The sequence below is a fragment of the Bombina bombina genome, chromosome 11, assembly GCF_027579735.1.
Source record: "Bombina bombina isolate aBomBom1 chromosome 11, aBomBom1.pri, whole genome shotgun sequence".
In the NCBI taxonomy this organism is placed as follows: Eukaryota; Metazoa; Chordata; class Amphibia; order Anura; family Bombinatoridae; genus Bombina; species Bombina bombina.
In genome coordinates this window covers 178,198,479-178,215,977 of record NC_069509.1, presented here as the reverse complement: position 1 = coordinate 178,215,977, position 17,499 = coordinate 178,198,479, and the positions used below count along the sequence as shown (strand labels likewise).

General features: G+C 42.4%; 1 protein-coding gene across 2 annotated transcripts in view; it reads right to left on the bottom strand.

Annotated features, from left to right (window-relative positions):
* The window catches only part of ZC3H7A (zinc finger CCCH-type containing 7A), a 137,800-nt gene that overhangs the window by 95,084 nt on the left and 25,217 nt on the right, over positions 1-17,499 (bottom strand). For both annotated transcript variants that reach the window (XM_053694453.1, XM_053694454.1), the window contains 3 exons: positions 7,450-7,608; positions 267-347; positions 147-182 (listed from right to left, as the gene is read on the bottom strand). In XM_053694453.1, the coding sequence (XP_053550428.1) occupies positions 147-182; positions 267-347; positions 7,450-7,608 (276 nt within the window). The remainder of the gene's footprint in view (positions 1-146; positions 183-266; positions 348-7,449; positions 7,609-17,499) is intronic.

The window sequence follows — 17,499 nt, the reverse complement described above, 5'->3', positions numbered from 1 at the left end:
AAATACACGTTTAAATTAAACTTGTTTATCTGTGCTTTATGTGAAGGGCAGACACCTACATTACAGTAAAATACTCAAAAGAAAACCCCCAAAAATATTACACCATTTCTCTTGATACCAGCAAGGCCAATAGGGATAGACATTACCTTCTCTGTTTCCACTGGAGGGTTATGCAGCGCTGACTGTAACACACAAGGGAACATTATATTAATATCCACATGAGATAAGTATCTACATTTTATAAAGTAACAAACTAAAGCCGGTACCTGAGCACGGACATAAGCTTTTCTGACTTTGAGCCCCAACTTCACAGCTAAATCCTGTGTTAGTTTCACCACTCTCTCATCCTGTTAAACACAGTGACATTGGGGATAGGTTTCAGTAGAACTTCAACAGAAAGAACAACATTTAAAACGATCTATAGACAAAAAAGTTTCAAAAGTATAGTTTGTTAATAAAGCACGATGTGACTAACACAAGCTTGGGAAATCCTTATAAAAACACATAAGATGAAAGAAAATACCTAAATAATAATAATTGTTCACCACAATTTACCCAAGCATGACTGTGCACACAGTATACCTTCCAATTAGACCCTGTGCAAGTACGGCAAATGCTTAAAAACCTTAAAAGAAAAAAGCTAAAGAAGCTTTTTTTTTTGTACTTTTCACTGGAGAGCATCTTGCAAAATACAAATGTAAAACACCCTTCTAAATTACTTCTATTACCCAATTTGCTTCATTCTCTTGGTATCATTTGTTGGAAAAAGCAGCAATGCAGTACTCAGAGCTAGCTGAATGCATTGGGAGAGCCAATAACATAAGGCATATATGTGCAGCCACCAATCAGCAGCTTCTGAGTCTACCTAGGTATCCCTTTTAGCATACTTTATCAAGAGAAGGAAACTAATTAGATAATTGGAAAGTTGTTTAAAATCACACACTCTATCTGAACCATGATAGAAAACATAATTTATGCTTACCTGATAAATTCCTTTCTTCTGTAGTGTGATCAGTCCACGGGTCATCATTACTTCTGGGATATTACTCCTCCCCAACAGGAAGTGCAAGAGGATTCACCCAGCAGAGCTGCATATAGCTCCTCCCCTCTACGTCACTCCCAGTCATTCGACCAAGGACCAACGAGAAAGGAAAAGCCAAGGGTGAAGTGGTGACTGGAGTATAAATTAAAAAATATTTACCTGCCTTAAAAACAGGGCGGGCCGTGGACTGATCACACTACAGAAGAAAGGAATTTATCAGGTAAGCATAAATTATGTTTTCTTCTGTTAAGTGTGATCAGTCCACGGGTCATCATTACTTCTGGGATACCAATACCAAAGCAAAAGTACACGGATGACGGGAGGGATAGGCAGGCTCTTTATACAGAAGGAACCACTGCCTGAAGAACCTTTCTCCCAAAAATAGCCTCCGATGAAGCAAAAGTGTCAAATTTGTAAAATTTGGAAAAAGTATGAAGCGAAGACCAAGTTGCAGCCTTGCAAATCTGCTCAACAGAGGCCTCATTCTTGAATGCCCAAGTGGAAGCCACAGCTCTAGTAGAATGAGCTGTAATTCTTTCAGGAGGCTGCTGTCCAGCAGTCTCATAAGCTAAACGAATTATGCTACGAAGCCAAAAAGAAAGAGAGGTAGCAGAAGCTTTTTGACCTCTCCTCTGCCCAGAGTAAACGACAAACAGAGAAGACGTTTGTCGAAATTCTTTAGTTGCCTGTAAGTAAAATTTTAGAGCACGGACTACATCCAGGTTGTGCAGTAGACGTTCCTTCTTCGAAGAAGGATTTGGGCACAAAGAAGGAACAACAATCTCTTGATTGATATTCCTGTTAGTAACTACTTTAGGTAAGAACCCAGGTTTAGTACGCAGAACTACCTTATCCGAATGAAAAATCAAATAAGGAGAATCACAATGTAAGGCTGATAATTCAGAGACTCTTCGAGCCGAGGAAATAGCCATTAAAAATAGAACTTTCCAAGATAACAACTTTATATCAATGGAATGAAGGGGTTCAAACGGAACGCCCTGTAAAACATTAAGAACAAGGTTTAAGCTCCATGGTGGAGCAACAGTTTTAAACACAGGCTTAATCCTGGCCAAAGCCTGACAAAAAGCCTGGACGTCAGGAACTTCTGACAGACGTTTGTGTAACAGAATGGACAGAGCTGAGATCTGTCCCTTTAATGAACTAGCAGATAAACCCTTTTCTAAACCTTCTTGTAGAAAAGACAATATCCTAGGAATCCTAACCTTACTCCAAGAGTAACCTTTGGATTCACACCAATATAGGTATTTACGCCATATCTTATGGTAAATCTTTCTGGTAACAGGCTTCCTAGCCTGTATTAAGGTATCAATAACTGGCTCAGAAAACCCACGTCTTGATAAAATCAAGCGTTCAATTTCCAAGCAGTCAACTTCAGAGAAGTTAGATTTTGATGTTTGAAGGGACCCTGTATCAGAAGATCCTGTTTCAGAGGTAGAGACCAAGGTGGACAGGATGACATGTCCACCAGGTCTGCATACCAAGTCCTGCGTGGCCACGCAGGTGCTATTAGAATCACTGATGCTCTCTCTTGTTTGATTCTGGCAATCAATCGAGGAAGCATCGGGAAGGGTGGAAACACGTAAGCCATCCTGAAGTCCCAAGGTGCTGTCAGGGCATCTATCAGGACTGCTCCTGGATCCCTGGATCTGGACCGTAACGAGGAAGCTTGGCGTTCTGTCGAGACGCCATGAGATCTATCTCTGGTTTGCCCCAACGTCGAAGTATTTGGGCAAAGACCTCCGGATGGAGTTCCCACTCCCCCGGATGAAAAGTCTGACGACTTAAGAAATCCGCCTCCCAGTTCTCCACTCCCGGGATGTGGATTGCTGATAGGTGGCAAGAGTGAGACTCTGCCCAGCGAATTATCTTTGATACTTCCATCATAGCTAGGGAGCTTCTTGTCCCTCCCTGATGGTTGATGTAAGCTACAGTCGTGATGTTGTCCGACTGAAACCTGATGAACCCCCGAGTTGTCAACTGGGGCCAAGCCAGGAGGGCATTGAGAACTGCTCTCAATTCCAGAATGTTTATTGGCAGGAGACTCTCCACCTGACTCCATTGTCCCTGAGCCTTCAGAGAATTCCAGACGGCACCCCAACCTAGAAGGCTGGCGTCTGTTGTTACAATTGTCCAGTCTGGTCTGCTGAATGGCATCCCCCTGGACAGATGTGGCCGAGAAAGCCACCATAGAAGAGAATTTCTGGTCTCTTGATCCAGATTCAGAGAAGGGGATAAGTCTGAGTAATCCCCATTCCATTGACTTAGCATGCACAGTTGCAATGGTCTGAGGTGAAAGCGTGCAAAGGGTACTATGTCCATTGCCGCTACCATTAAGCCGATTACCTCCATGCATTGAGCCACTGACGGGTGTTGAATGGAATGAAGGGTGCGGCAAGAACTTTGAAGTCTTGTTAGCCTGTCCTCGGTCAGGTAAATCTTCATTTCTACAGAATCTATAAGAGTCCCCAGGAAGGGAACTCTTGTGAGTGGAACGAGTGAACTTTTCTTTTCGTTCACCTTCCATCCATGTGACCTTAGAAATGCCAGTACTAACTCTGTATGAGACTTGGCAGTTTGAAAGCTTGAAGCTTGTATCAGAATGTCGTCTAGGTATGGAGCTACCGAGATTCCCCGCGGTCTTAGTACCGCTAGAAGAGCACCCAGAACCTTTGTGAAGATTCTTGGAGCTGTAGCCAATCCGAATGGAAGAGCCACAAACTGGTAATGCCTGTCTAGGAAGGCAAACCTTAGGTACCGTTAATGATCTTTGTGAATCGGTATGTGAAGGTAAGCATCTTTTAAATCTACAGTGGTCATGTACTGACCCTCTTGGATCATAGGTAAAATTGTCCGAATAGTCTCCATCTTGAACGATGGAACTCTTAGGAATTTGTTTAGGATCTTTAAGTCCAGGATTGGTCTGAAAGTTCCCTCTTTTTTGGGAACCACAAACAGATTTGAGTAAAACCCCTGTCCCTGTTCCGATCGTGGAACTGGATGGATTACTCCCATTAACAAGAGCTCTTGTACGCAGCGTAGAAACGCCTCTTTCTTTGTCTGGATTGTTGACAACCTTGACAGATGAAATCTCTCTCTTGGAGGAGAGTATTTGAAGTCCAGAAGGTATCCCTGAGATATTATCTCTAGCGCCCAGGGATCCTGGACATCTCTTGCCCAAGCCTGGGCGAAGAGAGAAAGTCTGCCCCCCACTAGATCCGATCCCGGATCGGGGGCCCTCAATTCATGCTGTTTTAGGGGCAGCAGCAGGTTTCCTGGTCTGCTTGCCCTTGTTCCAGGACTGGTTAGGTTTCCAGCCTTGTCTGTAGCGAGCAACAGCTCCTTCCTGTTTTGGTGCAGAGGAAGTTGATGCTGCTCCTGCTTTGAAATTACGAAAGGAACGAAAATTAGACTGTCTAGCCTCAGTTTTGGCTTTGTCCTGAGGCAGGGCATGGCCTTTACCTCCTGTAATGTCAGCGATAATCTCTTTCAACCCGGGCCCGAATAAGGTCTGCCCTTTGAAAGGTATATTAAGCAATTTAGACTTAGAAGTAACATCAGCTGACCAGGATTTTAGCCACAGCGCCCTGCGTGCCTGAATGGCGAATCCTGAATTCTTCGCCGTAAGTTTAGTAAGATGTACTACGGCCTCCGAAATGAATGAATTAGCTAGTTTAAGGACTCTAAGCCTGTCCGTAATGTCGTCCAGAGTAGCTGAACTAATGTTCTCTTCCAGAGACTCAATCCAGAATGCCGCTGCAGCCGTGATCGGCGCAATGCATGCAAGGGGTTGCAATATAAAACCTTGTTGAACAAACATTTTCTTAAGGTAACCCTCTAATTTTTTATCCATTGGATCTGAAAAAGCACAGCTATCCTCCACCGGGATAGTGGTACGCTTAGCTAAAGTAGAAACTGCTCCCTCCACCTTAGGGACCGTTTGCCATAAGTCCCGTGTGGTGGCGTCTATTGGAAACATTTTTCTAAATATCGGAGGGGGTGAGAACGGCACACCGGGTCTATCCCACTCCTTAGTAACAATTTCAGTAAGTCTCTTAGGTATAGGAAAAACCTCAGTACTCGCCGGTACCGCAAAATATTTATCCAACCTACACATTTTCTCTGGTATTGCAACTGTGTTACAATCATTCAGAGCCGCTAACACCTCCCCTAGTAATACACGGAGGTTTTCCAGTTTAAATTTAAAATTTGAAATATCTGAATCCAGTCTGTTTGGATCAGAACCGTCACCCACAGAATGAAGTTCTCCGTCCTCATGTTCTGCCACCTGTGACGCAGTGTCTGACATGGCCCTAATATTATCAGCGCACTCTGTTCTCACCCCAGAGTGATCACGCTTACCTCTTAGCTCTGGTAATTTAGCCAAAACTTCAGTCATAACAGTAGCCATATCCTGTAATGTGATTTGTAATGGCCGCCCAGATGTACTCGGCGCTACCATATCACGCACCTCCCGATCGGGAGATGCAGGTACTGACACGTGAGGCGAGTTAGTCGGCATAACTCTCCCCTCGTTGTTTGGTGAAATTTGTTCAATTTGTACAGATTGACTTTTATTTAAAGTAGCATCAATACAGTTAGTACATAAATTTCTATTGGGCTCCACTTTGGCATTGCTACAAATGACACAGGTATCATCCTCTGAATCAGACATGTTTAACACACTAGCAAATAAACTTGCAACTTGGAATACAACTCAATTAGAATAATATTAAAAACGTACTGTGCCTTTAAGAAGCACAGAAGATCTATGACAGTTGAAAATTAATAAATTGAAACAGTTATAGCTGTAAACAACACAACTTTAGCAAAGGTTTAATCCCATTAGCAAAGATAACAAATTCTGAAAGCAGGAAACAAATTACAGAATAAACGTTTTTTATCTCAGTCAACTATAATTCTCACAGCTCTGCTGAGAGAAATTACCTCCCTCAAAATAAGTTTTGAAGACCCCTGATCTCTGTAGAGATGAACCGGATCATGCAGGAAATACAATGAGCTGCTGACTGAAATATTTGATGCGTAGCAAAAGCGCCAAAAAACGGCCCCTCCCCCTCACACACAGCAGTGAGAGAGAACAGAAACTGTCCGAAAAAAGATTAAGCAACTGCCAAGTGGAAAAATAGTGCCCAAACATTTATTCACTCAGTACCTCAGCAAATGAAAACGATTTTACATTCCAGCAAAAACGTTAAACATAATTTCTAGTTATTAAACAGCTTTATGATCACCATAGTCCTCTCACACATCCTATCTAGTCGTTGGGTGCAAGAGAATGACTGGGAGTGACGTAGAGGGGAGGAGCTATATGCAGCTCTGCTGGGTGAATCCTCTTGCACTTCCTGTTGGGGAGGAGTAATATCCCAGAAGTAATGATGACCCGTGGACTGATCACACTTAACAGAAGAAATAAATGTTTTTTGTCCCTTTAAATACATTGAGTGTTATTGAAATGTATGTTCTATTTCAGGGTAACAGATTTAAGGGGATCCCAGGTGCTAATCTCTGAATATCTAGTGCATGTTTTCACACTGATCTCAAACTTATCAAATAAAAAGGTTTTAGCAACTTTATTTGCTACTTTATTTAGAAAACTACACTGGGGCTGTACGTTGCTCTGTAATATCCGGTTATCTTTAGCCTATTTATGTAGTGCCATTTCTATACAACATGGGTTGACAAATGTCTATGCTTAAAGGGATAGTAAATACAATTTTTTTCTTTCGTGATTCAGAAAAAGCAGAAATTTTAAGCAACTTCCTAATTTACTCCTATTATCAATTTTTCTTCCTTCTCTTGGTATCTTTATTTGAAAAGCAAAAATGTATGTTAAAGTATTTGTGGTACAGAACATGGGTTGCACTTGCCTATTGATGGCTAAATGTAACTAACCAATAATCAAGTGCAAACCATGTTCTGAAACAAAAATGGGCCAGCTCTTAAACATACATTTCTACTTTTCAAATAAAGATACCAAGAGAAGGAATTAAAATTGATAATAGGAGTAAATTAGAAAGTTGCTAAAATTGCTGCTCTATCTGAATCATGAAAGAAAAAATGTGGGTTTACTATAACTTTAAGAAAAATGCAGCATATTGAAAATCCAGATACATCATTTTTAGAAATAGAGAAGGGTTTTAAAAAAACGAAAAAAATGTAAATAGTTCCTTGTGGTCCCTTCTTTAAAGGCCATACTAGTAAAAAAAGAAAAAGCTTTAGTTCATTAGCACATGCAATTGTAACACTAGTGCGGCTGCTAAGGAGCAGTACTTTACCTTTAAGGATAGGTTGCAGGGTCGCTAGTGATAAAATGACAGATACCAAACCTACATACAGAATGACAAAAGCGATGCCAGCGCATAGTTTACCTGTGGGGCAGTTAAGGAGCATCTTGCTACAGCGTCATACGCCTCCTTGTATTGCTCCAACATGAATAAAGATTTAGATTTCCGGTAAAGTGCTTTGAAGTTGTTATTGTTCCATTTTAACACTGCTTCACAGTCATTCAACGCACTCTCGTGAAAACCCTGCAGTGCAAGGAAGAAAACAAAACACTAGAATCACAAGAACTTTACACACTGTAAAGATGTAATAAAGCAAATGTCACTATATAGGGTTAAAGCAGCAGCCCAGCTCCAGTCCTTACAGGGATTTAAATCAACCTGTCCCATTGTTGTAATAAAAAAGCAATCACCAGGGGCTTATACTTAATAGAAATATAAAATAATTGCAAGATGTATTATTCATCATTTTAAAAGAATTGTACCATTTATTTATTTTATTTATTTTTTTAAACTTAAATTTGTGCAGTATACTTCCTGTCACAGATCTACAAAATTAGTATTGACAGGATGTGTACAAATGATGCATTATGTTTTAGTTTCAATTTAAAGGGACACTGAACCCAAATTTCACCTCAAATCTAAATGCATTTTGATAGTTTTTCCCCATTAGAGGGCATTAGTTCACGTGTTTCATATAGATAACATTGAGTTAATGCACGTAAATTTACCATGGAGATAGCTCTGATTGGCTAAAATGGAAGTCTGTCAAAAGAACTGAAATAAGGGGGCAGTCTGCTGAGGCTTAGTTACAAGGTAATTACAGAGGTAAACCGTTTATAATTATAACTGTGTTGGTTATGCAAAACTGGGGAATTGGTAATTAAGGAATTATCTATCTTTTAAAACAAGAAAAATTCTGGTGTTGACTGTCCCTTTAAGTGTCACTTCCCTTACCCATAACCCCCAGTCATTCGGCCGAAGGAAAATGGAAATAGAAAATAACACAAGGGTATAGAGGTGCCTGAGGTTTGTACAAAACAATTGCCATCTTAAATTGAAATAAGGGTGGGTCGTGAACTCTCCATGCCTGGAAAGAAAGAAATGTATCAGATAAGCATACATTTTTGTTTTCTTTCCTATGGCATGGAGAGTCCACGATTTCATTCCAGTTACTAGTGGGAACCAATACCCAAGCTAGAGGACACAGAATGATAGGGAAGTAGAACAAGACAGGCAGACCGAAACAGAAGGCACCACCTTCCCAAAAGAAGCCTCAACCAAGGCAAAAGTATCAAATTTGTAGAATACGAAAAAAGTATTGAATGAGGACCATGAGGTCGCCTTGCAGATTTGCTCCACAGAAGCTTTATTTGTGAAAACCTAGGAAGAAGAGACAGCTCTAGTAGAATGAACCGTAATTCTCCTAGGAGGCTGATGTCCAGCTATCACCTAACCTAACCGGACAACACTTCTTAACCAGAGATAAAGAGAAGTAGAAGTGGTCTCCTTGGCTGAAGATTACCAAGAATCTTTTAAAGCACGCGAAACGACCAGGTTATGCGACAGGCATTTCTTATGAGGAGAAGGATTGGGACAAAAAGAAGGAACAACAATAACCGGGTTGATATTGCGATCCGATACTACCTTAGGAAGAAATCCATTCTTAGAACAAAGGATCGCCTTATCTGCATGAAAAATAAAGTAAGGGGTCAAACAGCAGATTTGAAAGTTCAGAATATTTGCGAGCAGATAAACAGAAACTTTCCAAGATATCCAAACGGAGCCTGCTGCAAAAAAATTTAAGAACAAGACTAAAGCCCCAAGAGGGAGCAACTGGGATTAAACACAGGCCTGATTCTGACCAAGGCCCTACCCAAGATTGAACATCTGGCAGATTTGCCAGACGATTGAGTAAAAAAATAGACAGAGCAGAAATCTGACCCTTTAGAGTGCTGACTGACAAACCTTTCTCCAGGCCTTTCCTGAAGATTAGACAAAATACTCGGTAACCTTACCCTGCTTCAAGAGAAACCCATAGACTCACACCAAAAAAAAGGTATGTACACCATACCTTATAGTAAATCCTACGTGTAACCTGGCATACGAGCCTGAAGCATAGGGCAATGACCTTCTCAGAAAGACACGACAAGCCAAAAACTGGGCGTTCAATCTCCAAACTGTTAGTTTTAGAGAATCCAGAATTGGATGGAAGAAGGGACCCAGAAGTAGAAGGTCCTTCCTCAGAGGTAATCTCCAAGGTGAAAGAGATTACATCATCACCAGATCTGCGAACCATATCCTGCGAGGCCAGGCAGGGGCAAACAGAATCACAGACACCCTCCCTTGATAGAGACGAGCAATGACTCATAGAGGGAGAACAAAACGAAGGAAAAAGAAATGCAAGACCGAACCTCCAAGGCACCGCTGGAGCATTGACCAGAAATGCTTGTGGATCTATTGACCTCGACCCGTACCTTGGAAGCCTGGCAATCAGACGAGACACCAACAGATCCAATTTTAGAATCCTCCACCTGAGGGTAATCAAAAGAGAATACTTCCGAAAAAAGACCCACTCAGGACGAAAAGTCAGCCTGCTCAGAAAATCAGTTTTCCAGAAGACCACCCCTGGAATAAGGATGGCGGAAAAACGACAATATATATTCCGCCCACTGAAAAAAGTCAGTTACTTCCTTCATAGCTAAGACACTCCGTGTTCCTCCCTGGTGGAAGATATACACCACCGAGGAATGTAATCTGATTGATGCTGATAAACCAGACCAAACTCAGAAAGGAGCAAAACTAACAAGGCACTGAAGACTGCCCTCAACAATTATTGAGTGAAAAAACTCCCTCTGATCCAAATTATATGAGCTCTTAAGGAACCCCAAATAGATCCCCAGCCCAAAAGGCTGGCGCCCAGAGTCACAAACTCCCAAGAAAGACTCAGGAATCATGTGCCCTGGGACAGAAGTTCCTGAGAGAGCTGCCAGGACAGCGAATCTCTCATCCGCAAGTCTAAGACTCTCTTTAGAGAGAAATCCTAATGGTCATCCGATGATCGAGCATGCATAACTGTGTTAAAATCGTCTCCAGAAAACATCCCCAGTTACTTGGTACACCAAGGAGCTCTTTCCACAATCACCTTCCACCCATAAGAGCGGAGAAACAATAACAGAAAATCCATATACGATCTTGCTACGGCAAAGAAGACATCTGGACCAAAATATCATCCAGGAAAAAAGGCACCGCAATATCTAGAGATCTGGCCAATGCCAGAACAGACTCTCGAAACCTTCCAAAAAAGAAAACCTCAGGATTAGAAATGTTCCATGTGGTTCAGAGCATGAAGATGCACGTCCTTCAAGAGATCATGAACTGACCCTTCTGAACCAAAGGAAGGGTGAACTAAAAAAAAATTAATTTTAAAAGACAGAACCCTGAGAAGTTCGAAAAGACCCTTGAGGTCTAAGAAGGGTCGAAAAATGCCCTCTGTCTTGGGGACCCTGAATAGATTGGAATATAATCCTTGACCCTGGTCCGCACGAGGAACTGGAACAATCATTCCAAGAGAAGTGAGATCCTTGATACAGATAAAGAAAACCTCCTTCCTTATCTGAATTGTGAAAACAGCCATATAGAGGGTAAGACATCAAATCCATACTGTATCTTGTACAAGAGAAAACAATGATCCCACAAACACTAAATAGGGATCACGCAGTAACAGCTGGATACAAACTTGCATCCTCTGACTAGAGAGACAGCGTTGCTACCCACTAGGCAACGCCAGCTGACATTGGTAATTAAAGGGATTGGAACTCAGGAGTAGCCAAGTCACAGTCCCTATTCTGAGAGAATGAGAGCTTATTAAAAGAAAAATCACCTCCTATGAGAAAATAAAAATAACACTCACATATGTATAAACATATAAATAATGTCTTAAGCATATAAGCTACAAAATCCCTTATAAAAATTAAATATGATCAGGAGTAGTACCAGATAAAGCTGGGAACTCCTCACCATGAAGGGAAATGCTAAATAGTCTCCTTACACAAGGAAAACAAGAGCCCTAGATTTTACATAAAAGACGCTGATCCAGACGTTGCAGTGAAAATTGCATCCTAAACAATATAAAAGCAATATATAAATATTTATCAAAATATTATCCCCTAAGCAAAGACCAAAAAAAATGGAAAACAATTTCTGATATGATCCTGGAAACATGAGATGCTACACATGTCAGACTAGAGGTCCTTATAAAAAGGAACAGAAGACAGAAGCCCAGGGCGTTAATGCCATTACTGAGACGTCTAGAAATGTATTAACTGCACAACAACGTAAAAGTCTTACAGACAGACTGAGTAAAAAACAGATACTCAACTTAGAAGGTCCTCGCAGAGCCACTAGAAGCATGTGACAGGCTACTGGACCCTCAGACTAAACATTAAAATATGTGAACAGAACACAAACATTCAATATCTCTGCAATCTAAGTGGGAACGGCATATTCCAATATCGCACTGGCGCCATATGACAGATCCCCCCATGGTGCTTATACGAGAAAATAAGAAATACTACCAGGTGTGGGATCCCCAATTGAGGTGCGTACCACTACGGAATAAAAAGAAACCGTCAGTTTTCAGCCTAATTTAAACAATACATTTTCCTTTCTCTATTAACACCCACTCTTACTTCAATGAATAAGGATTTATGAATAAGTAGGATCGTTTCACAACTTGAATACAATAAACTATAGTTGTACATAAGAAGTGAAAATAAAATAGGAAATGTACACATTGGGAGTACCGAGAGCTAACGTGCATCCCCTCCATTAGGGCAACAGAAGAAAACAGTTGCGCTTCTTACTGTAGACATCTTCTCACAGCCGAGACACTATCTTGGTAAAGACCGAGACCCATCTCTATAAACCCATAATAAGTTGAAAGAGGAGTCTTGTGCTACATTAACAGGCCAAATGAGCCCGGGCGAAATGGCGCCAAAGTGAAAAAAAAAAAAAAACTTCAGATAGACTGTCAAAATATGATCCTTTATGTGGCAGGAAAATTATACTTCATATACAGACCCTAAGGGTGGGAGGGAAAGAAACTCTTCATTTTTGTCAAATGAATAAATAAATCCAATTCCTCCTTCAGAGTTTGACTCTGCAGACAAACACCACACCACAACCTTATATACAACTGGAGATCTGTAGCAGTAGGAAAAGGCTAGATGATTAAGTAAATATATTCCAACAAAATACAATCCCTTCGTGAAGGAACCACTGAGCCCTAAAAATTAATATAGGACCTCAACATACGTTAAAACAGACTTACAGGGATTAAAGTGTGGAGAATAATACCCCTCTGATATCCTGTCCCCACACACCATAAACCTGGTTCTATTGTAGATCAGACTGGCAATGGAAGCTGCAAAATCCCATATAACCGCTCAGCCGCAATATATCCCAAACTGGAAGATATAACAATAAATATACATTCCCCTCCTGAGGGGAGCAGGTCCCACTAGGTCCCTGAAAACCCAGTCCTTCCACCTTGAAAGCTTCCTTTAAAGAATAAATTAGAAAAGACTTACCCTCCAGGGTCTTCTGCTGTTGAGCAGTCACAGCAGCTTCTGTCTGTTAGCCTCACCAGACCGCTGACAGGGACCTGAAGATACAAGAAAAAAAAAAAAAAGAGTAACCAACCATGGTTTTCTGAATAGGGGTTGGAAGGTAAGCAAAGACTACCTCGCCATCTTACAACTGCTAAAAGCCATCATTACTCTTACAAAATAGATTGACATTGACACAGCGTAGCCCCCAATACTTGCAGGGAAAAGTACCCATAAAAGGATTAAATCTTATCAGACACCATCTTCGTACATCCTCCCTTGACAGAGGCAAAGAGAATGACTGGGGGTTATGGGTAAGGGAAGTGACACAACAGCTCTGCTGGGTTGCTCTTTGCCTCCTGCTGCTGGCCAAGAGATGAATTCCCAGTAGTAATTGGAATGAAATCATGGACTCTCCATGCCATAAGAAAAAAAACATAATTTATGCTTACCTGATAAATTTATTTCTCTTGTAGTGTATCCAGTCCACGGATCATCCATTACTTGTGGGATATTCTCCTTCCCAACAGGAAGTTGCAAGAGGATCACCCACAGCAGAGCTGCTATATAGCTCCTCCCCTCACTGCCATATCCAGTCATTCGACCGAAACAAGACGAGAAAGGAGAAACTAAAGGGTGCAGTGGTGACTGTAGTTTAATTAAAATTTAAACCTGCCTTAAAAGGACAGGGCGGGCCATGGACTGGATACACTACAAGAGAAATAAATTTATCAGGTAAGCATAAATTATGTTTTCTCTTGTTAAGTGTATCCAGTCCACGGATCATCCATTACTTGTGGGATACCAATACCAAAGCTAAAGTACACGGATGATGGGAGGGACAAGGCAGGAACTTAAACAGAAGGAACCACTGGCTGTAGAACTTTTCTCCTAAAAACAGCCTCCGAAGAAGCAAAAGTGTCAAATTTGTCAAATTTTGAAAAGGTGTGAAGCGAAGACCAAGTCGCAGCCTTGCAAATCTGTTCAACAGAGGCCTCATTTTTAAAGGCCCAGGTGGAAGCCACAGCTCTAGTAGAATGAGCTGTAATCCTTTCAGGGGGCTGCTGTCCAGCAGTCTCATAGGCTAAGCGTATTATGCTCCGAAGCCAAAAGGAGAGAGAGGTTGTCGAAGCTTTTTGACCTCTCCTCTGTCCAGAGTAAACGACAAACAGGGCAGATGTTTGACGAAAATCTTTAGTAGCCTGTAAGTAAAACTTCAAGGCACGGACTACGTCCAGATTATGCAAAAGACGTTCCTTCTTTGAAGAAGGATTAGGACACAATGATGGAACAACAATCTCTTGATTGATATTCCTGTTAGAAACTACCTTAGGTAAAAACCCAGGTTTGGTACGCAGAACTACCTTGTCTGAATGAAAAATCAGATAAGGGGAATCACAATGTAAGGCAGATAACTCAGAAACTCTTCGAGCCGAGGAAATAGCCATCAAAAACAGAACTTTCCAAGATAAAAGTTTAATATCAATGGAATGAAGGGGTTCAAACGGAACTCCCTGAAGAACTTTAAGAACCAAGTTTAAGCTCCACGGGGGAGCAACAGTTTTAAACACAGGCTTAATCCTAACCAAAGCCTGACAAAATGCCTGGACGTCTGGAACTTCTGCCAGACGCTTGTGCAAAAGAATAGACAGAGCAGAGATCTGTCCTTTTAAAGAACTAGCTGATAAGCCTTTGTCCAAACCCTCTTGGAGAAAGGACAATATCCTAGGAATCCAAACCTTACTCCATGAGTAACTCTTGGATTCACACCAATAAAGATATTTACGCCATATCTTATGGTAGATTTTCCTGGTGACAGGCTTCCGAGCCTGTATTAAGGTATCAATGACTGACTCGGAGAAGCCACGCCTTGATAGAATCAAGCGTTCAATCTCCATGCAGTCAGTCTCAGAGAAATTAGATTTGGATGATTGAAAGGACCTTGTATTAGAAGGTCTTGCCTCAGAGGCAGAGTCCATGGTGGAAGAGATGACATGTCCACTAGGTCTGCATACCAGGTCCTGCGTGGCCACGCTGGCGCTATCAGAATCACTGATGCTCTCTCCTGTTTGATTTTGGCAATCAGTCGAGGGAGCAGAGGAAACGGTGGAAACACATAGGCCAGGTTGAAGAACCAAGGAGCTGCTAGAGCATCTATCAGCGTTGCTCCGGGTCCCTGGACCTGGATCCGTAACAAGGAAGCTTGGCGTTCTGGCGAGACGCCATGAGATCCAGTTCTGGTTTGCCCCAACGATGGACCAGTTGAGCAAACACCTCCGGATGGAGTTCCCACTCCCCCGGATGAAAAGTCTGGCAACTTAGAAAATCCGCCTCCCAGTTCTCTACGCCTGGGATGTGGATCGCTGACAGGTGGCAAGAGTGAGACTCTGCCCAGCTAATTATCTTTGAGACTTCTAACATCGCTAGGGAACTCCTGGTTCCCCCTTGATGGTTGATGTAAGCCACAGTCGTGATGTTGTCCGACTGAAATCTGTTGAACCTCAGTGTTGCTAACTGAGGCCAAGCTAGAAGAGCATTGAATATTGCTCTTAACTCCAGAATATTTATTCGGAGGAGTTTCTCCTCCTGAGTCCACGATCCCTGAGCCTTCAGGGAGTTCCTAGATGGCTGGCATCTGTTGTTACAATCGTCCAATCTGGCCTGCAAAAGGTCATACCCTTGGACAGATGGACCCGAGAAAGCCACCAGAGAAGAGAATCTCTGGTCTCTTGATCCAGATTTAGTAGAGGGGACAAATCTGAGTAATCCCCATTCCACTGACTTAGCATGCATAATTGAAGCGGTCTGAGATGCAGGCGCGCAAATGGCACTATGTCCATTGCCGCTACCATTAAGCCGATTACTTCCATGCACTGAGCCACTGACGGGTGTGGAATGGAATGAAGGACACGGCAAGCATTTAGAAGTTTTGATAACCTGGACTCCGTCAGGTAAATTTTCATCTCTACTGAATCTATAAGAGTCCCTAGGAAGGAGACTCTTGTGAGTGGTGATAGAGAACTCTTTTCCACGTTCACTTTCCACCCAGGCGACCTCAGAAATGCCAGAACTATCTCTGTATGAGACTTGGCAATTTGAAAGCTTGTCGCCTGTATCAGGATGTCGTCTAGATACGGAGCCACCGCTATGCCTCGCGGTCTTAGAACCGCCAGAAGTGAGCCCAGAACCTTTGTAAAAATTCTCGGGGCAGTGGCCAACCCGAAGGGAAGAGCTACAAATTGGTAATGCCTGTCTAGAAAGGCAAACCTTAGGAACCGATAATGATCTTTGTGAATCGGTATGTGAAGGTAGGCATCCTTTAAGTCCACTGTGGTCATGTACTGACCCTCTTGGATCATGGGTAGGATGGTCCGAATAGTTTCCATTTTGAATGATGGAACTCTGAGGAATTTGTTTAAGATCTTTAGATCCAAGATTGGTCTGAAGGTTCCCTCTTTCTTGGGAACCACAAACAGATTTGAATAAAATCCCTGTCCTTGTTCCGTCCGCGGAACTGGATGGAACACTCCCATTACTAGGAGGTCTTGCACACAGCTTAGGAATGCCTCTTTCTTTATCTGGTTTGCTGATAACCTTGAAAGATGAAATCTCCCTTGTGGAGGAGAAGCTTTGAAGTCCAGAAGATATCCCTGAGATATGATCTCCAACGCCCAGGGATCCTGAACATCTCTTGCCCACGCCTGGGCGAAGAGAGAAAGTCTGCCCCCCACTAGATCCGTTTCCGGATAGGGGGCCGTTCCTTCATGCTGTCTTGGGGGCAGCAGCAGGCTTTCTGGCCTGCTTGCCCTTGTTCCAGGACTGGTTAGGTTTCCAGGCCTGTCTGGAATGAGCAACAGTTCCCTCTTGTTTTGAAGCGGAGGAAGTTGATGCTGCTCCTGCCTTGAAATTTCGAAAGGCACGAAAATTAGACTGTTTGGCCTTTGATTTGGCCCTGTCCTGAGGAAGGGTATGACCCTTGCCTCCAGTAATGTCAGCAATAATTTCCTTCAAGCCAGGCCCGAATAAGGTCTGCCCCTTGAAAGGAATATTGAGTAATTTAGACTTTGAAGTCACGTCAGCTGACCAGGATTTAAGCCATAGCGCCCTACGCGCCTGGATGGCGAATCCGGAATTCTTAGCCGTTAGTTTAGTCAAATGAACAATGGCATCAGAAACAAATGAGTTAGCTAGCTTAAGCGTTCTAAGCTTGTCAATAATTTCATTCAATGGAGCTGTCTGGATGGCCTCTTCCAGGGCCTCAAACCAGAATGCCGCCGACGCAGCAGTGACAGGCGCAATGCATGCAAGGGGCTGTAAAATAAAACCTTGTTGAATAAACATTTTCTTAAGGTAACGCTCCAATTTTTTATCCATTGGATCTGAAAAAGCACAACTGTCCTCAACCGGGATAGTGGTACGCTTTGCTAAAGTAGAAACTGCTCCCTCCACCTTAGGGACCGTCTGCCATAAGTCCCGTGTAGTGGCGTCTATTGGAAACATTTTTCTAAATATAGGAGGTGGGGAAAAG